Source organism: Gigantopelta aegis, chromosome 9, assembly GCF_016097555.1.
Source record: "Gigantopelta aegis isolate Gae_Host chromosome 9, Gae_host_genome, whole genome shotgun sequence".
NCBI classification, from domain to species: Eukaryota; Metazoa; Mollusca; class Gastropoda; order Neomphalida; family Peltospiridae; genus Gigantopelta; species Gigantopelta aegis.
The window spans coordinates 75520251-75540639 of NC_054707.1; the positions used below are offsets into that span (position 1 = coordinate 75520251).

Consider the following 20389-nt stretch of genomic DNA (forward strand, 5'->3'; position numbering starts at 1 on the left):
TCACGGTACTTAACTATTTGGAAGAAATAAAGAAATGTACTAACATATATGAAGGTAAATATACTTGGGTTGCAATTTTTGCTATATCTGCATCACGTCCATGACAATGTGTTGACAAATAAATGCAGTTCTAACATTAAAACATTTGACAGAAGTACACTATAGCACTGGCTTCCGATCAAGGGAGGTTACCATGATATCACGGTAAATCACAAACGTTGCAACAGGTCAAAATGGCTCTTTTTGTACACACATTTGTAGTAATGTCTAGTAAACAGACTTCAACACAAGAACGGAAAAAAGTCGACTTAAAACGTTTCGTTTTTCAATTGTAAATTATTTACATTTTCCAATGGAAAAGTCGGTAATAATAATTATTATTCTTCTGCAAGACAGTGTGGGTATTTTTTAAAAATTGTTCATCATATTAGTAAGATTCAACAGTTATATAATCAATATTTATTGAGTGAAACCAAGAATAGAACATATTAAAAGTTATGTGTTTTGTTTAAATTGCCACTAAATATAGGCATGGCCCTTAAATGTTTCCATACTTTTCTAGAGGTCATGCGTTCTAAATATAGTAACACTGTGACCGTGTATAGCCTTGTTTTGATTGTCAACAACTAGACGACAGTCGGATAGCTGTCAGAGCAGAATTGTATGCGTGTATGTTAAGTACTGGGACTATTCATAAGCATGGGTGTGTCAGTAAAGTCACACTGTTTTTTTTATGACCAAACATGTAAAACTATGAATACTTACCCAAAAGTTTGACATTTCTTCCAATTTGTTAACGGACAAAACAATGTGTTGTCTGTAATCACATTTCTAATAATAAACGTGCCACCAGGAGGCGTTGCGCGTGCTAAACCGCAAAAATGTAAATGCTGTGATATCGTGAGAAAGGAGTATACTTTTAATTTTAATAGAGGTTAGTATAGTAGTAGTTGGTAGAGCGCTTGCTTGAGGGGTGTGATTCGCTGCATCAAATCCTTTCGGTAGGTCCATTCGGGTTTTCTAGTGCCAGACAGTGCCTCAGAATTGGTTTATTGATGGCTGTGGTATGTGCTGTCCTAAAATATGTCTTGCAATTAATTCAAATATACAGTCGAATCCACTTTATTGCATATCGGTTTATAGCATAAATCGGTTATTTGCATATAATTCTGCTGCACAGAACCATTTAGCATTAAATCAATGCAAGTTATGTCGCATATTTGAATAGCTTTATAAAACAAACGTCGGTTAATTGCATACGAAAACCAAACAAATCTAGAAAATTCAATCATAAAATGTTCCACAAACCTTTAATATTTTACCAGACACAATTGTAATTGCACAGAGAATAAAGCAGAATGTTCTATGTTGATTAAAAACTAATGTTAAAAGAAGAAAAAAGTAAAAGCGGTTACTAAAACAGGCGATGTACAATGTTGACATCTCGCGCAACAAGACCCATCGTAGTGCTTATAGCAATGTGTTCAAGTGTTTATTGCAGTAATCCTGGGACCATTTGCACCATTTAAGTCTTGATGTCAGGATTTCAGGTGTAATTTGTCCTTTCTTACAAAATCACTTAAAACAATACTGACAATGGAACTTCGTTGACAGAATACAAAAACATCCCTAGGCTACAGCAGTGGAATAGTCCATTGTTATTTTTATGCCTTAGCTTAAAGGCACATACCCTAGTTTTAGCCTGTAAAAATTGACATTAAGTTTAGTTATTCTACAAACCTGCAACACACATTTGGATATGGTTATTACAGAGAGAAGCTAAAGTCAGTGATGTTTTAAACAGGGAAACACTGTCTAAAATAACTAGAGTTTGTCTCATTGATCATTACTTCTTAGACGAACATGCGTTTTTAAAAACTAGGGTATGTTGCTTTAAAGCCTTTGATAACACTGAAAGATAGACTTGGCCAAGGCAATTGTGTCCTAATTTTAATCTATATGGAACAGAATTTTTTTTGTGGCATACAACATGTCAATCTAATTAAAATTAGCTCCGCTATTACATGTGGATCTAACACCAACCAGTTGGAGCTCATGTCCACCAATCAAAACCTTACTTGCAGAATCCTGCCAGTGATTTAAAATAATTTGAAAACATTCCGAATTATCCTGAGGGTATACGATATGTTTCATGTGAATTACGAATGCCTTATTTAGACCAGTAGAACAAATTTTAATCGGATTGCTAACAACACTGCGTAGTCCCCAATGTCCAGGTAACATTTCGTCTGTAAATAATAAGTTAAATATTGACCAATCACACTTCACCTTTTATAACGTTATTTGGGAGCATACAAATTCTAAAAATATCGGGGAAGTCTATTTTAGTGGCTGCAGTACAGCGAACCATACCAATACGTACGGGGTGGGTTATCAGTCTTCAATTTTACATTAAAAATTATTTATTTTATAAAATAAAACATGTTTTAAGGCATTCGTAATTCACACGAAACATGTCATATACCCTCAGGATAATTCGGAATGTTTTCAAATTATTTTTAAATCACTGGCAGGATTCTGCAAGTAAGGTTTTGATTGGTGGACATGAGCTCCAACTGGCTGGTGTTAGATCCACATGTAATAGTGGAGCTAATTTTAATTAGAATGACATCATGTTAATAATTTTATTCATTATTAAATATTTTTAATTTTCTAATTAATTAATGAAATAAGCAAAATAAACACTACACTTCTTATATTTTGTTCAATGCACAATATTTCTAACAAAACATACTGGAACATTAGTACACTGTAGCTGAAATTGGTTGACAATTAACAGTTGCTATTTTAAGTTATGTTTATTTCGCCTGCACGTGGAAATTGCGCTTTGCCAAGTAACACGGATCACTACTCAACACCCCTCAGAACAATAGGTGCAAACTGTGGAAAAGCCGTGTGCAACAAACGGCAACTTGAATATTAGTAGCTAGACATAGCATCAATAAACATAACCGCAGATTTGTAACAATGCAAAATTAAAAATATTTGATCTTACAACATTTATACTGTTATTTTATTTACAAGGCATTTGTAAAGTTTACCGTTGGTTATAATCTGTAAGTGGGGCTCTATCGGATAATCGGTTATACCGGTTATTGACATAAATTTGACATGCACCGGGACTATGCAATTAAGCAGATTTGACTGTATAATGATTTTAAAAAAAAGAATTATCAAGTGTTTGACACCCAAAAAGATGATTAATTAATCAGTGTGCTGTAATATTGTCATTAAACAATGAAAACTTGACTTTTTGTTAACAGGACGACAAACCTAGTTCCTTTTCGGGATTTTCAGGATTTGGTTTGAAACCCAAGGTACCAGCTGATACATCCACTACTCCAGTGGGAACGGACCATAGTGAAAACATGGCAAACAGCCTATTTTCTGTGAAAAAGAGGGATGATGTGAACGGGTTGGATCCTAACAAGAAGAAAGAATCACAGTACTTCCAGGACTTGAGAAATCTTAATGAAAGTGTAGTTGCCTGGATAAAGCAGCATGTGGAGAAAAATCCTCTTTGTATTTTGACTCCAGTTTTTAAAGATTACGAAAAACATTTGGCTGATATTGAGAAATCAGATGGAGAATCCAAAGCTGTGATAGATTTAAATATACATACAAGCACTTTCCAGGATACCAAGGAGAAAGGGGAGAAAAATTTAGTGGAGAAAAAAATGGAAGAGAAGAAATGGGAGGGGGAAAAACAAGAGGAGACAAAAAAAGGGGAAGAAAAAAAAGAGGAGATAAAAAAAGGTGAGACTTTTTTTCTTTCTTTTTTTAATTACAAGAGAATGTGCAGTACTGTGAAAGTGTATGCAACACTCCGCTGACAACCCATAGTTGTTTTCTCAAAGCAGGTGGGGTGGGATGTAGTCCTGTGGTAAAACACTAACCTGATACCCCACCTGTCTAGGATCAATCTCCATAGGTGGGCCCATTGTCAAATTTCTTACTGTTACTAGTTTTTCAAAACTGGTTGAACAAAGGTTGTGGCATATACTATCCTGTCTGTGGGATGGTGTATATTAAAGATCCCTTGCTGCTAATTGAAAACAGTAGCCCCTTTTTTTTTCTTTTTTTTTCCCCAGTCCAACCAGTGTCCCATAACTGGTATATCAAAGGCCCTGGTATGTGCTGTCTTTTGTCTTATGGTTTAAATAATATTTATTTTCGTCACATACTGCCTTGTAAATCCATAAATACTGTTCTGTAAATAATTGTCTTTAAAGCCATCTAAAGTCGAGTCATGAAAATAGAAACATGTTTTTATCCTCCACTGGTGAAAAGGACTTCTGACGTGATTGAAACGACAATCACGACTGGAGACTTCATCACGATAAGCACGAGACAATTGGAGTGCAGCATAACACATAAGTCGACATTTAAAATAATTAATATTTGAGTTTCAAACAAACAAGTAAAGACACACGGTGACTCGACAATCTCATTTTAATACATAAATAAAACCTGGCTCTAAATGGGACAGGACTGACTTGGTCCAAAACTGAGCCTGAATTATTTGCAAACGCTTGAAATTCAAGTTTAGGAGATAACATCATAATGAAGTAATACCTCCCTTAAGATTACAGTGTTTACTCTTGAATACTGGAAAATCGTTATTCATAGTCCGATTAACTTGTCTCAAACTTTTATTTTTTCAAACAAACTACCAATAGAAAACATGTTTTATGGAAGATAAATTGCTGCTGGTCCACTGTGTTTTCCGATGTCCTGTTTTGTTTACAGATTAAAGTAAAATTATTGGACAGTCGCCAAGTGGCGAATGTGATTTTATTTTTTAGATGCCAGGGAATGTTTTTAGTTGCCATGGCGAGTATTTTACTCACTTTGTAGAGCACTGTTTTTAATTTGCTCTCATATTGATATAAATACTAATAAACTGTCATGTATTTAATAGTGTAAGAACAAAATATTTAATTGCCAACCTTTGAATAAAGAGTAAACATATACTGAAGACGCCTAAAACTTGTACATTTTTCATTTCAACTTATTTTCGTGCTTATTAAGATTCAACCACGGTGTCCTGGACACGCACCTCAGCTATCTGAGCTGTCTGTCCTAGACAGTAGGTTAGTTGTTAGTGAAAGAGAAGAGGGTGTAGTGGCCTTGCACCTAACCAATGAGTCGTTAAAACTCGCTCTGGGTGGGAGCCAGTACCGGGCTGCGAACCCTGTACCTACCAGCCTTATGTCCAATGGCTTAACCACGACACTACCGAGGCTGGTCACTTGTACATGATTAGTGCACCAGAACCATGTAACCAAAAGGGAGGTAACTCTACTTGGCTACATGTTCTGTATCTGAGGACTTGCATTCTAATAATTTGTCAGATAGCTTTAGCAAGCAATGCTGAATGCACTTAATAAATTGAAACATCATTATTTCGGTTTATATAAATTTATAACAGTAATGATGTGTGTGTGGTTTACTTCTGTTTTTTTCTTTTGCAGCTCAAACACTTAGTGGTTTTCAGTTTGGAACATTATCAGGGGGTTCTGCAACAAGTATGTTTGGTAATCCAAGTTCGAGTTCCACAAATGGGTTCAGTACGTTGAGTAGCACAAACTCATTTCCAGGATTTAGCTTCAAGACAAACACGAGTGACTTGAAGCCAACATTTTCGTTTGCATCACAGTGTTCACAGAAACTGGGCTCAACAGATTCACAGCCTGAAAGTAAGATTGCTTTATTTCGAGGCTGGAATCCTTTATTTTACAGTCAGAATGTTTTATTTCGAGGTTGGAATCCTTTATTTCACAGTCAGAATGTTTTATTTTGAGGTTGAAATCCTTTATTTCACAGTCAGAATGTTTTATTTCGAGGTTGAAATCCTTTATTTCACAGTCAGAATGTTTTATTTCGAGGTTGGAATCCTTTATTTCACAGTCAGAATGTTTTATATTATTGTTGGAATTATTTACTCTGATGTCAATGATTTAGTTTTTAAACTAACGGTGCGGTATTCTACCTGAAGTCATGCAAGTAATTGCACTGTAGACTGCATGTTTTATATTTCCTCGCAGTTATGCACATGTATTTCATTACAGTGTTAAAAGTATATTTGTTCTCACTCTTCTGAGTTGTCAGCATCATTACCTACCTCTCAACTTCATCCATATGTGGTGCATTTCCCTGCACCAACTTGCTAAAAGGTGTATTTTTATTAAATTGTTTAGTAATTGCGACTTCATAATAGCTTGTTTTATCTTATAAATAAACTGCAACCAGTTTTAATTTTTACTGTTTTATTGAAACAAACATTAGAACGTGCTAAATGTGAGAAAAAATCCAAATGCATTGTCCAGAATATGTTTGTTTAAGTTTTTTTCTTTTTCTTGTACATTAATTTCTATTCACATAAACTGTTTTCATTCTAACAGATACACACATCTCTGGTGGTGGTGTTGTGTTTTGTGGGTTTTTGGGGGGTATTCATGGTGGTTTTATTGGTTGCAAATAAAATACATTATGTAATTATTGCACTGATACATTGGTGTTGTTTTTGCTTTCATAACTTGCATAAGAGATAATTGTATGATTGACAGTATTCCTTTGTTGTAGAGGGAGGAGAAGATGATGAGTATGTTCCCCCAGAACCCGAGACCCGTGAGATTAAAGAGGATGGAGAAATTTACAAAAACAGGTATAACAGTAAATCTCAAACTCGTACAAAAACAGGTATAATAGTAAAACTTAAACAGTCTTACAAAAACAGGTATAATAGTAAAACTTAAACTCGTACAAAAACAGGTATAATAGTAAAACTTAAACTCATACAAAAACAGGTATAATAGTAAAACTTAAACTCACTCGTACAAAAACAGGTATAATAGTAAAACTTAAACTCGTACAAAAACGGGTATAATAGTAAAACTTAAACTCGTACAAAAACAGGTATAATAGTAAAACTTAAACAGTCATACAAAAACAGGTACAACAGTAAATCTCAAACTCATACAAAAACAGGTATAATAGTAAAACTTAAACAGTCTGACAAAAACAGGTACAACAGTAATACTTAAACAGTCTTACAAAAACAGGTATAACAGTAAAACTCAAACTCGTACAAAAACAAGTATAATAGTAAAACTCAAACTCGTACAAAAATAGTAAAACTGAAACGGCCTATTTTTGAAATAGCAGAAGAGCAATCAGTTACTCTCCTTATAATAATCTCATTGAAGGAATTTCAAATCTGGAGAGCAGTTTAACAAATCTGAAACTAAATTTCTTTTAAAGTGAATCAATAAAATATTGTCTATTGATTATATTTTATTTATTTATGCTAAATAGTGATGTTCCAATGATCGATTATAATTGAAAATTGATCAGTTTTGGCTCTACTGGTGTGAAGATCTATTGTAAAAGTCCATAATCGATTGTGTGGGAAAATATTAACTGGAAATATTCCTCCAGTTTATATGACGGAATTGCTGTAAATATGTTAGGTTTGGTGTTTGATTTCATGTATACATAAAGGTAAATGATATTAAATAGTTACTAAATGTAAAATTAGTGATTGGTAGGGGATATTCCAATTAACACAACAATAGGTGCACAGCACTTATAATTCAAATTCTGCTTATGGTCATGTAATTCTAACCGATTGTATAATCGAAAGTCGATCGGTTAGTGAAAACGGATTATAACCGATGATCGATGATGAAATTCAACACTACTGTGTAATGTATTTGTCTGTTGTGAATATGTTTAATGTATTTGTGTTGAATGTTTACTTTATTTGTTCAGGTGCAAGCTGTTTTACCAGAAGGAAAATAAATGGACAGAGCGTGGAGTTGGAAATCTTCATTTGAAGCCAGTGGATAAAAAACTACAGCTCATAGTTCGAGCCGACACAAACCTTGGTAGGTGTAAATGCAGTGAAACATAATATTGAGATGTGTTGAAAATATTTGTAATTTTTTCTTCGAAGTCAAGAAGTACATTTTTAAGGGAGGGGGGGATGTCTTACTTGAATCAGGGCTAAGGGAGGGGGATGTCTTACTTGAATCAGGGCTAAGGGAGGGGGATGTCTTACTTGAATCAGGGCTAAGGGAGGGGGATGTCTTACTTGAATCAGGGCTACGGGAGGGGATGTCTTACTTGAATCAGGGCTAAGGGAGGGGGGGGATGTCTTACTTGAATCAGGGCTAAGGGAGGGGGATGTCTTACTTGAATCAGGGCTAAGGGAGGGGGGGATGTCTTACTTGAATCAGGGCTAAGGGAGGGGGATGTCTTACTTGAATCAGGGCTAAGGGAGGGGGATGTCTTACTTGAATCAGGGCTAAGGGAGGGGGATGTCTTACTTGAATCAGGGCTAAGGGAGGGGGGGATGTCTTACTTGAATCAGGGCTAGCACTGGTATTTACCAGGTGTGAATTTTAAAAACAATTGGTAAATTTCTTCTTTTTTTTAATTCTTTATTTTTCTTTTTATTGACAAAGGTACAGTTTATAAAACATAAATTACAAAATACAACAAAAAAGAGCAATACACTATACACACAGCACGTAATTGAATCCAAACAGTATTTGAAAAAAAGAAGGTAGAAAGGTATGTACAGCTGATGTTTCAGGGAGGTATAACATGTAATTGAACACATGGGCTATTTCACCGCAGATCTCCTATTTCCACGACTTCTATATTTGCATAAATATATATTATTATAAATGCATTAAAACCAGTTGATTAAATCAACCTTAATAAAAAGAAACCGGAAAAGAAGAATATTTATTCATTGGCTTCTAATACCGCGACAAATAGGCACCATTTTTTAATATGGTCATCCCCTTGCAAATTTATTTGTGATATTATTTTTTCTGTCATGTAATAATCCTTTACCATGGCTAGAAGATGAGGAAACGATAGTGAGATGTTTTTTGCTACACGAGCATTATATATATATATATTTTTTGTTATTAAAATTAAATGATTAAGTATTTTTTTTCCTGTTTGTATACCAAATATTATCTTTCTATTGTTTATAACTGTACGGCATCCCGTGACGTCAAAAATCCAAGATTCCAAATTTCGTCACAAAGAAGTCACTTTTGAACATTTTACAAAAAGGTGCATTATCGTTTCCTCGTCCTCATTACAGAAAGTACAAAGTGCATCGTCCCGAATCCCTATCCTACATCGAAAGCTATTGGTTGCTATTATTCTATTAAGAATTTTATATTGAAAATCTATAGGTGCGATTTGTTTAGTACATAATTTGGGTGTTAAATATACCTTTTTCCATATTAATGGGGAGTTATCATCGTTTATTATCACAGACCAGCGCATTTGTGCTATTGGCATTTCTACATTCATAGAAAGTATATTATAATATACACCACAACCTTTACTAATTTTTGTCATTAAAAACATATACGTTGGACACAAAGTATTATATAAATTTATCTGTCCTTGTAATTTTTGGACAATGCCTTTCCAATTTTCTGGGATACTATGAATTACATTTTCGTAATCTAAAAAGGTTCCTCGTATGTTGTATTTTTGTTTTAACTCTGCAAAAGGAATGATGTAAACTGTTTTAGATAAAAGATCTCTGATATGTGTTATACCGTTATACCAATTGCGGATAAATAATAACCTGTTTTTAAAATGTGTGTTGTACCATATCGGCTCATTTACTATTTCGTCACAAGTTTCAATTTCTGTTTTTTGCACAAGATCTTTCCATGCATTCAATACATCATTCCAAAAAGGATTTTAAAACTTTTTATTTAAATATTCACCAACATTGGCTCCCATTTTAGATATAGCTACATTATCCATATATTTATTTACAAACCATTTCCATTTGCAGTCTTATTGAAAGTAGCGTCTTAACCATGAAACTTTTAGAGCTTTAATAAATGTTAACTTTTCAATCATTTTTAACCCACCCTCAGCATAATTTTTTGTAGTAACTGAGCATTTAACCCTTATCCTGCCGTTGACATGTATACACGTCAAGCGTCATCACAATGACGTCACTTTGCATTGTTTTCATTTAAAAATTGTTTTCTAAATTAATTGTTGACATTTTTGTCAAAAACAAAGTAAGAAAATGTCAATAAATAGTCTTAGAATGACATATCCAAATATTTGCTAAATTGCTGTTGTACATCTTATGTTTTTTTTAAAAACAAAAATGACCCGTCAAATGGCGTGCTATTGTTTGTTATTGTTTCTTGTTTTTTTGGTAGCGGTTTCTTTTATCTCTACAAAGTTGTCATAATATACTATTATATATGAACTACATTATGACAGTTGCATTAAATTAGAAAAAGTATCACTTTTAATGCCTAAAAAAGGTACAAACACAATCAAATAATTGTAATCCGACGGCATAAACAGTCGTCGAAAAGCACCATTTCCCTGTTTCTATTTATAAACAACAGGTCATGTGACAGCACATTTCCCGCCATACAATTTGACAGCAGTAGTACACATTGCTTGCATGTGTGGCTAACTGTTTTCATTAATAATTACAACGTGGTTACTTATACTACAGCAGACGATATTCTAACTAACTATGTTTACTTGAACAGTTACGTCGACTATATGATCGAATACGCACATGTGTTCGGTGTTCGTCGTTGTTTTGTTGTGTGTTGTTTTTCTGCCAGTTTTTCCTTTTCAACATTCACATTAGTATTAATCACTACTGAGTGGATATATATTTGTTCTCATTTTTAAAAAATGAATTACAAACGATAGGTTACGAAGATCTGCTGAAGTAGTCTGCAGAATACCGTGACCTACATTATTTTCAATAACCAATCACAAAACATTCTCGTTGCGTGTCACACATAATTATGTGGCGCCACTGGTTTTTTGTTTTTATTACTGTACCAGTCGCGGATCCAAGGATTTGGTGTGTGGGGGGGGGGGGGGGGGGGTGCCGTGCATGGCTTTTTATGAATAAGTGTATATAAGCAGTGAATGTTTTCTAGTAATGTTGTATGGTGGATGACAATCTTTTAAAAATCAGGCATGTGTGCTGGGATTTTAGGTAGGGGTGTCTGGAGAGTGAAGTTTATAGGGGATTTTTGTAATGCTCCGCCGGAATATGTATTGAATTTTTTTTTTTTTTAATCTGCTCGAGCAGGGACCGGAGGGGGGGGGGGAGGGGGGGGGGGGGGGGGGGGTCGACCCATTCCCTGCACACACATCTGCAAATGTTATAAAGATAAATTAATCATCATGAGGTAAACTGTAGTTGTGTTGCACTGTTGGATCTATTGTATTTTGATAAATTTATTAGTACCAAAATCTAAAATTTGGGCGAATACGACAGAGACATTCGGGCAAATTGAGCTGGCCTGAAACCTTTTCATCATGTACTAGTAGTTCCAACATTTCTCCCACGATACTAGTTGTAATTAAATCCATGTAAAATTGTGTAGTGCTTCGTTTGAAACCCTATATTATATATAGCTGGTTGGCAGTAACGCTAAAACTAATAAATATTTTTTAGTTGGTGGTATTTTCGTTTAATTCGGGCACAAATTAGCCTGCCCTTCTCCCTCTCCCACCCCTACAAAACAAAACAGGATCCCGTACGCTTATGATTAGTACATCAGGCCTGTACGGTACCAATTGGTGTGGATGCGTCGGGGCTATACACACCCCTTACCGTGAGGTCCAATTTATACAGTTATCGACCATTTTTTAGAACATCGACACGGTCCTTTTTCGTGTTAGGCAACACCCCCCAAAAATTAGTGCGGTAACTATATGGACCTATATAAAATGTGAAAATTACAGTAGGATAATGGTTTGCAATAGATTCAGAGTAAGGAATCACGTTTTTTATTTTAAAAATACGGTGATAACTAAAATTTTTAAAATAACAATTAAAAAGAAAAACATTCCACGTACTTTAACAGGGCGGACACTGTTGTGTAGGCAACGACACGAAACATTGTTTTTGTCTCAATGCAATTAAAATGTTGTATTCTGGATGTAATAATCACAAATCATAAAACGATCCTATATTGTTGATAAAAATATCAAAGAAAAATCGCAAAAACTTCGAAGTGTAGTTGACCTATATTATCGACCCTTGACCCAGATACAATACTTCGCGGGACCAACTGCCAGTGATTTCTTCTTCTTTCACTCCGTCAATAAACATGTCAGAAGAAGTTGCACAAATATAAATTCATGATTCCGATAATAATGTTTTAAACATTTACTTGTGTGACATCTCAAGTGACCTATTGCGGTAGGGAGCACATTTTCTGCGTCCGCTCGGACTACTGTGCGTCACGCGTTTCACGTTTTTGACTTCTCAATTTTTTTTAAATATTTTGTGCCACACATAAACACATTCTGACCTCCCTCTCCAAGGGCCTAAGCGACAGGGCCCAAAATTAAAAAAAAAAATATATGAAGCGGCATAGGCCTAAGCGTACGGGCTCTCATTTTTGTTGGGCATGCAGGTACATTTCTGCCAGAGTTGAACGAAAATCCCTGAATGTAGATAACAATTATTATTCATATTAGCTTTACTGCCAAACAGGGTCTCAGCTAACGGGTAGAGCCAATGGTGTGTGTGTGTGTGTGTGTGTTTTATTTTTTATTTAACGACACCACTAGAGCACACTTATTAATCATCGGCTATTGGATGTCAAACATTTGGTAATTTTGACATACTAGTAGTCTTAGAGAGAAAACCCCCAACATTTTTCCATTAGTAGCAAGGCATCTTTTATATACACCATCCCAAAGACAGGATAGTACATACCACAGCCTTTGATATACCAGTCATGGAGCACTGGCTGGAACGAGAAATAGCCCAGTGAGCCCGCTGATGGGAATCAATCCCAAACCAACTGCGCTTTACCACTGGGCTGCATCCCACCCCTGGTGTGGGAGGAATGCATTGGGGGGGGGGGGGGGGATTGTTGTTAAAATAATAGAAAAATAGTTTATTGATACTGATGTTTTAAGTATGTAACCTTCCTGAAATGACTGCAAAATGGTGTCTTGCACCTTCCATGCTCATTGGTTCATTGTTTAAATCCTAGTTACAGCCATGAACAGCTATATACGGTTGCAAATGAATCACTACATATTTTTACATGGATTACAACTAATATTGTGTCAGAGTTAAATGATGGAAATACATGGTTAAAAGGTTTTAGGCCAGCTCATTTGCCCGAAATGCTATACCTGGATAGTATTCAAATAATATATAAAGGCAAATAGATGACCAGTGTATATAACTTGTGAATGTCCCCTAGGTGGGGATGGAGATCACAATAGTTATATAGAAATTGCATATTCGTGACCCATTTCCTTGTGAATTTGGTCATTCTACCCCTCTCCTAAAGGTGGGGAAATTAAGCCAATTATCGTGTCCAGGAATACCATACAAATATCAATTTTGCGAATTTCGTTAATGTTGTGTCCCCTGCCCCCCCCCCCTCCCTCAGGTAGGAGACAAATTCATTAAACCATCTATCATCTAGACAAATGCATTTAAACTATTATGTTTTCAGAAATACTAGACCATTTCCAACCAAATTTATTTGATAGTTGCTCTCACCCATGGAAAACCCAAAACCGTGAATTTGGTCATTTTAATCCCCCTAGGAAAATGGGTGCTCCGCACTCCATGTGTTTGGTAGTTGTGGTCAGCAATTTACTCAGGTGACCGTTTAGATCTATTTTGTATCATGCATAAGTGTTCAACACTGGATACACATTATGTATACGGTACATATTGAAATTTAATTATGGCTCACATGTTGATGTTTGTTTCTTTGGGTTTAAAACATTTTTTAGATGAATGGACATTTTTTTTTTTCTTTTTTTTTTAACAATTGTGACTGTGTGAAGCACTATGGCAAGTATCTTGTGTTACAATAAATTACGGAAATGCATAAAATCCTTTTTTACTATTCTGTTATTCTAATATCAGTGTTCAGGGTTTTTCTGGCCAGAGGGTATGAAGGGTAAAATTATGTACCCTAAAATCTTGGGAATTAATGGATACGTTTTAATAATTTTTAGAATGATTATGGTAAGATAGCTGCTGCTTAAAGTGTGTACATGAATACAGTGTCCAATTTAAGAAGATTCCAAAACCCCATACCACCTAGTTGCGGCAGTTATGATGTGGAGTTTTCAAGTACCCTCAAATTATTGATTACTGGTGTCCTTTACTTTTGACCGTATGACCCAAAAGTTGCATGCACACAGCAAATATTTTCCAGTTTTACATACCTTACCATGGTAAACCAATAGTTTGCATTGGTTACCATGGTAACAGTTTCGATCTGGGTACCATGGTAACATAGTTTTGAACTGGTTACCATGGTAACAGAGAATAATAAGCTTCATATATCTTTTCTACAGGCATAGTACAATTATGTCACTATACATTGTTGTTTTTTCTCAGTCCTTGAAAATTATATTTTTTTTATAGAAATTTTCTGTTTTGCATTGATTACCCCGTGGTAACAGAATTCACAATTTTCACCCATCTCTTGTAAACAGCTGGGAGCTTATTATTACATCATTATACAGTGACTTGTATTCAAATAAATTCATTTAAAACATTTCATATGGGAAACGGTTCCTCTTTTTGCATTGGTTACCATGGTAACAGAATTAATTATGTTCATTTGAAAATGACAGGAAGTGAAAGGGCATATACCTTTTTTTAAATCTTGTGTCATTTGACAAAGATATATAAAGTAATAGAGATAGTATACATATTTTTAGTGTCTAGGTAATGTTGGACACGATGTCCACAAGTTACAAAAATGTGTTGATGGTAGTATGTGCATTTGACCCTATTATTCAAAAATAAAATTGGCTGTCTACTTAATTCTTTTTCTAAATCGAGTAGTATGGTTAATAGATCACACCATAGACTTAAATTAAAAGCAAAATAAAAAGTTTTTAATTAAAGTTTTCATAATTATTAATGAAAATATGGTATATTGAAATTTGCAGGTGTTGCCATGGTAACATCTGACCCTATTTTTCAGAAAAAACGTGGTTGTCAACTTAATTTTTTCTTTACATCAAGCAGTATGGTTAATAAATCACAGCATAGACTTAAATTAAAAGAAAAAATATTAGTTTTAATTTAAAGTTTTCATAATTATTAATGAAAATATGGTATATTGAAATTTGCAGCTGTTGCCCATTGGTAACAGAAATAATATAACTGACTAGAAAATGTTTTTTTTTAGCGTTACGTAGGTGGATCTTCGTTAGTATATATGTGTGTAATTTCATGCTGAAATGTTCAATGATTTTAATTAATATGACCAGAAATGTATAATAGTTAATGCTGGAAATTATTGTTCATATTTTAAAAAAATGCGATGATAGTCGACATGCGATCTGACCCTATTTTTTTTCAGACAAACGCGGTTGTCGAAACTTGGATTTTTTTTTTTTTGTTTTTTTTCTTTACATCAAGCAGTATGGTTAATAAATCACAGCATAGACTTAAATTTAAAAAAAAAAAAAAATATTAAATTAAAGTTATCATAATTATTAATGAAAATATGGTATTTATTGAAAATTGCTGATTGTTGCCCATGAGTAATTAAATAAATATAACGGGACTATAAAATATTAGCCTACGTAGGTGAGATTCTTAGTATATGTGTGTAATTCCTGCTGAAATGTCAACTGATTTTAATAGATTGTATTACAACGAAATGTATAATAGTTAATGTTGGAAATTATGGTCATAATTTACAAAAAATGTTGTTCATAGCCCGAATGCGCCATCTGACCTATTTTTCAGAAAAAACCGCTGGTTGATCAACTCAATTTTTTATTTACATCAAGCAGTATGGTTAATAAATCACAGCCAGCATTAGACTTAAAATTAAAAGGAAAAATATCAGTTATTTAATTAAAATTTTCATAATATTAATGAAAATATGGTAATATTGTTGAAATTTGCAGCTGTTGTCATATGGGTAACATAAGTAATATAAAACTGACTATAAAAATGTTAGCGTTACCGGTAGATGGATTTTATTCTTAGTTTGTTTATATGTGTGTGTAATTTCATGCTGAAATGTCAACTGATTTTAATAATACTTACTAAAAATGTATATAGTTAATGTTGGACTGATCTTCATAAGTTACAAAAAAGCGTTCGAGTGACAGTATGTGCATACTGCACCCTTTATTCTGAAAAAACAAATGGGCAGTGTTGCTTAATTTTTTCTTTAAAATATCAATCACTATGCTTAATAAATCACAGCATACACTTAAAGTAAAAAAAAAAATAGTAGTGTTTTTATTCATGTTTCTTAATTATTAATGAAAAAAATGCTTGTATATTGAAATTTTGCAGCTGTTTGCCATGGTAACATAAATAAAAATAACCATCTACAAAATGCTATCATTACGGTTTTTAGGTGGATCATATGGTATATATGGGTTGTAATTTTATGTTAAAATGCCCATGGATTTTAATAAAATTACTAGAAATGTTTAGAACAGGGTGAAAATTCTTTTAAATTTAGCAAAAAAGAAGGCGGCAGGATATTAAGGTTTTTAATTTCTATCTGGGACCACCTTTCAATTATAATGAAAAAAAATCATTATGGTTTATTTTTAATATATATTCGATTAGGCGTGAGGATTTGGTAGACTGGTTAAAAATATTAGGTTAGTTTGACATAGCGTAAGTCTTTGACAACCATGATCCTTACCACATATAGTTCCGCATCCATGCGCCGCCTTAAGGGGAGAAACGAACTTACCAGTTTTCTATTTTTTACCAGTTTTTTTCATCTCAAATTCAGTGTAACCAAATATTATCTAGCATGTTTATTAAGTGTTATCACTAGAACCTCAAAATCATGTTCACACCAATCTAGGAGAAATTTTATTTCATGTTCATGTATTAATTGATATTGTATAAAAAAAATAATATTGACTATTTGCAATTTTGTAAGTTGGTAAAATTTTCTGTTGCACCCAGAAACATAGGACCCGTTTAATATTTAATTTCTATTATTTGTTGAGTCAAAAATTGTTTATGCAAGCGGGAAACATCAATCATTGGTTTCCTCATTGTTTTTTTGCGGTTTTTGAGGAACATAAAAACCGATGGTAGATGCTATCCTGATATTATAGGATTAGAAAAAGTGGATACCAAACAAAAGATTCCTTTCTGGCTGCTAGTAAATCATTCAACTATACATTTCAAGTAGGTGAATGTCAAAACAGAATTAGTACCAGAACTGTTGCTGTTCGCTATGAGGTGCTGTCAGTAGTGGGATGTGATTACCAGTCAGGTGGTGGCTCATATGCCGCTATTATTCTACGTTCCAGCCACTAGGCAACCGAGAAACTGGCTATTTTACCAAAGTCCATGGTATGCTGTCTATCCCTGTCTGTAGGAATGGGGTGCATATAAACTATGTTCCATTGCTGCTAAAATGGAAATATATAACGTGTTTCTCTCTCTAGTACTATGTCAGAATTACCAAATGTTTGGCCATCCAAAGCAGGGCTCACACCTGGAACAGATTTTTATTTAGCCAATTTAAAGAAAAGTTTGTATTTAAATATGGTTTTAAATTAAGGATCATCGGTATACTTAGCCAAAGGCCTAAATGTTGAGTTCTAAAAAGTGGAGCAGTTGAACCCTGCAAATAGCCAATCACGAACTAATAATCACACCAAACGTTTACTCTAATCACGTTTTGTTACAACAAAAACAAACTTTAATTTTTTTGTTTGTTTACGTTTTCTTTTCCTTTCATCATGTATGTTCTTGTGCAGAGGCAGGTAACACATCATTGTTGAACACGGGTCTTCCAGGGACATTGTGGACATTTCCCTCGTTAAGAGAAACAAGTTGGCAACGGAACAATGTGTCATTGTGTTGCCTGCCGAACCCTTCCCCATCGATCCGTAGGCCGGAACGCCAAGGTCCCAGTGCGCCATGCTGATCCGCGTGTCACGCGACGGTGGATGGAGGGATGCTGATAACTTGAGTTACAAAAATAATGATAGGACAATCTCGCATTGAAACGCAATTAAAGTGACTATGCCTTCGTAGGAATCTTAGAAAGACTCCTTTCAGGGGGGGGTTTTTGTGTTTTTAACGTGACTAATAGATGATTTTTTAGCTTATGAGAGGCGCCGAGCTCTCCACAACCTTCAACCTGGAGTCACAGGGAGCAGCTGTACAATTATGAAAGTGCCGACTAACTGACCCGATAAACTCTTTTTACAAGTGATGCACCAGGAGACTTTACCTAACTGGGAAAATAAATAAATTGAATTATGATTACCTGTGTAAAGTAATGCGAATTTGTAACGTTTCTAGAAGAGGGTCTTACACACCCACAGGAGGGGGTGCGGCAATGCGCATTGGCACACACACGATCCAAATGTCGCAACAGGAAAGAATGATAGAAGAATGGTTAAGAATATGGTTAGTTTCATGGGTTTTATTTTTCTTTAGATTTTAGGTTACTCCCCTCACCGGTGTTTATCATTGTTAGGTGTTGTTATTAAATTTCCAATGACTGAGTAGCTAGTGTAATTTAGACTGATAAGTGTGGCCCTCAGCGAAGCTGACAGGGACCTCCCACACAATGGGACTGCATTTTGTCAATTTTCAGTTATATAGGGATTTCCTTGAAATAGGATAGAATAAAATGTAAGCTTAATTTTTTAAGGAATATTTTCATTAGCCAAACATTTCCATGTTTGGTAGCCACTTTGTATTATAAAAAATAGCCAATTGGTTTAATTAATTTTGGCAATGGACAGGGTGGCGAAGCCCCCTTTAATTTTTTTGTGCTTGAAGGAACTAATAATTATTGGTGAATTCCAAGTTTATATGTCATGAAGTTGAATTTCAGTACTGGGAATTTCAGTACGGCTGGTGATTGCAAATTGGGAGATCTGAGATAAAAAACCTGATCTCGTGGAAATTACAGTTACTTAAATGTTCAACAGATCGCTTGCATACTGCAGTTGTGGTATATTCGTCGGAATTTATTAAACAGCTTTTACTTTAGAAACATTGTATAATTGTGGGACTTCCAGCAGCTGGAAAACACCTCTTAACAAAAATCGTTTTATAATTAACATACTAGTATGCTATGCATATTGTGATAATATAGTTCTATCTACTACATTGTATTCTTATCTTGGTCCTTGCAATTCATGTCCACAGGTCACCAAATACTGGATGTAATAACTGGGATGAAAACACATCAAACCTAATGTCTGCCTTTTGGTTGGTTTGGTAGACACGCTAGTAAGAAAATCCGTAGACATAGGCATTAAAAAGTTCTGGTACTGAGACATAATGTGTCTGTAGCTGAAAAACCAAAACGACCTTTCCTTTTTTTTCTGATATTACAACGACCAAGGACATATTAAATTATTATACAGCGTCATGTAAACCCAGGTCCACAAAACATTTGTTGCTGTAGGATCAAACATCAATTTCCTTGGCCATTGCTTGTAATGATGCCAGGGGGGTCAAGAGATTTAAACTATTGGGTTCAAGAGGAATTGAGAATTGAAGCATTATGTTGGGGTTAAAGTTAATTATGATCCACATTTCTAGATACGTGTAACTGTAATCCTGTCTGTTTAAAGGCATTTCTGCTATTAAGGTCGGTAATATTTTGGATCGTGTAATTGGTGGGTTTTTGAATGCATTTAAAGTTTGGTCAAGTTTGTGTGATTGCCTGTAATAGCCCCATGGTCAAAATGAAAACTCGACTGAAGTGTGATGAGTCGCCAGGATTAGATTACCTTCAGTGGAAGATGGGTTTACCAACATTCCTAACAGATGCCCATGGACTCAGTGACATCAAAAAGGACCAATCCTATGATTCAGACCCGTCTTATGGGAAAGTGCATATAAAAAGATTCATTGCTGAATTAATGCATAGGAAGCACCTGTTTGATGTGTGGTTGTGGGCTTGCCTCCCTCTTAAATATTGAAATTAATAATAACCATATGTTAGACACTCTGAATAAAACATTACTTTCCATTAGTGGATTGCTTTAGATAATTGGTATTGGAGTTCATCAGGGGGATATGGGAGTCACGTCCTTTAACTGCACCAGACCAGAGGGTGTGTATAGGAGGGTGAGTTGAGTTTAGTTTATGTTCCTCTAATATCACAGACTGGCAAGCAATCTTGGAGCGCTTAGCTCTGCTGAACAAGTCTTTTTTACCCCATGAATATAACTTGATGTCTTTCATATTTTATTAGAGTGTTCTTCAACAAGTGATAGTGTTGCAAGCTACTCTCATTTGGTTCAGAATTGACCCTAAAGAACGGTCGGTCATTGGAACTTGGTAAAAGGGTTTTAAACTTTGAAA

General features: G+C 34.7%; 1 protein-coding gene across 4 annotated transcripts in view; it reads left to right on the forward strand.

Moving 5' to 3' along the window:
• The window catches only part of LOC121380485 (nuclear pore complex protein Nup50-like), a 35815-nt gene that overhangs the window by 7848 nt on the left and 7578 nt on the right, over nt 1–20389 (forward strand). For all 4 annotated transcript variants that reach the window (XM_041509306.1, XM_041509305.1, XM_041509303.1 and 1 more), the window contains exons 4-7: nt 3285–3777; nt 5496–5720; nt 6607–6688; nt 7795–7910. In XM_041509306.1, coding sequence (XP_041365240.1) covers nt 3285–3777; nt 5496–5720; nt 6607–6688; nt 7795–7910 — 916 coding nt within the window. The remainder of the gene's footprint in view (nt 1–3284; nt 3778–5495; nt 5721–6606; nt 6689–7794; nt 7911–20389) is intronic.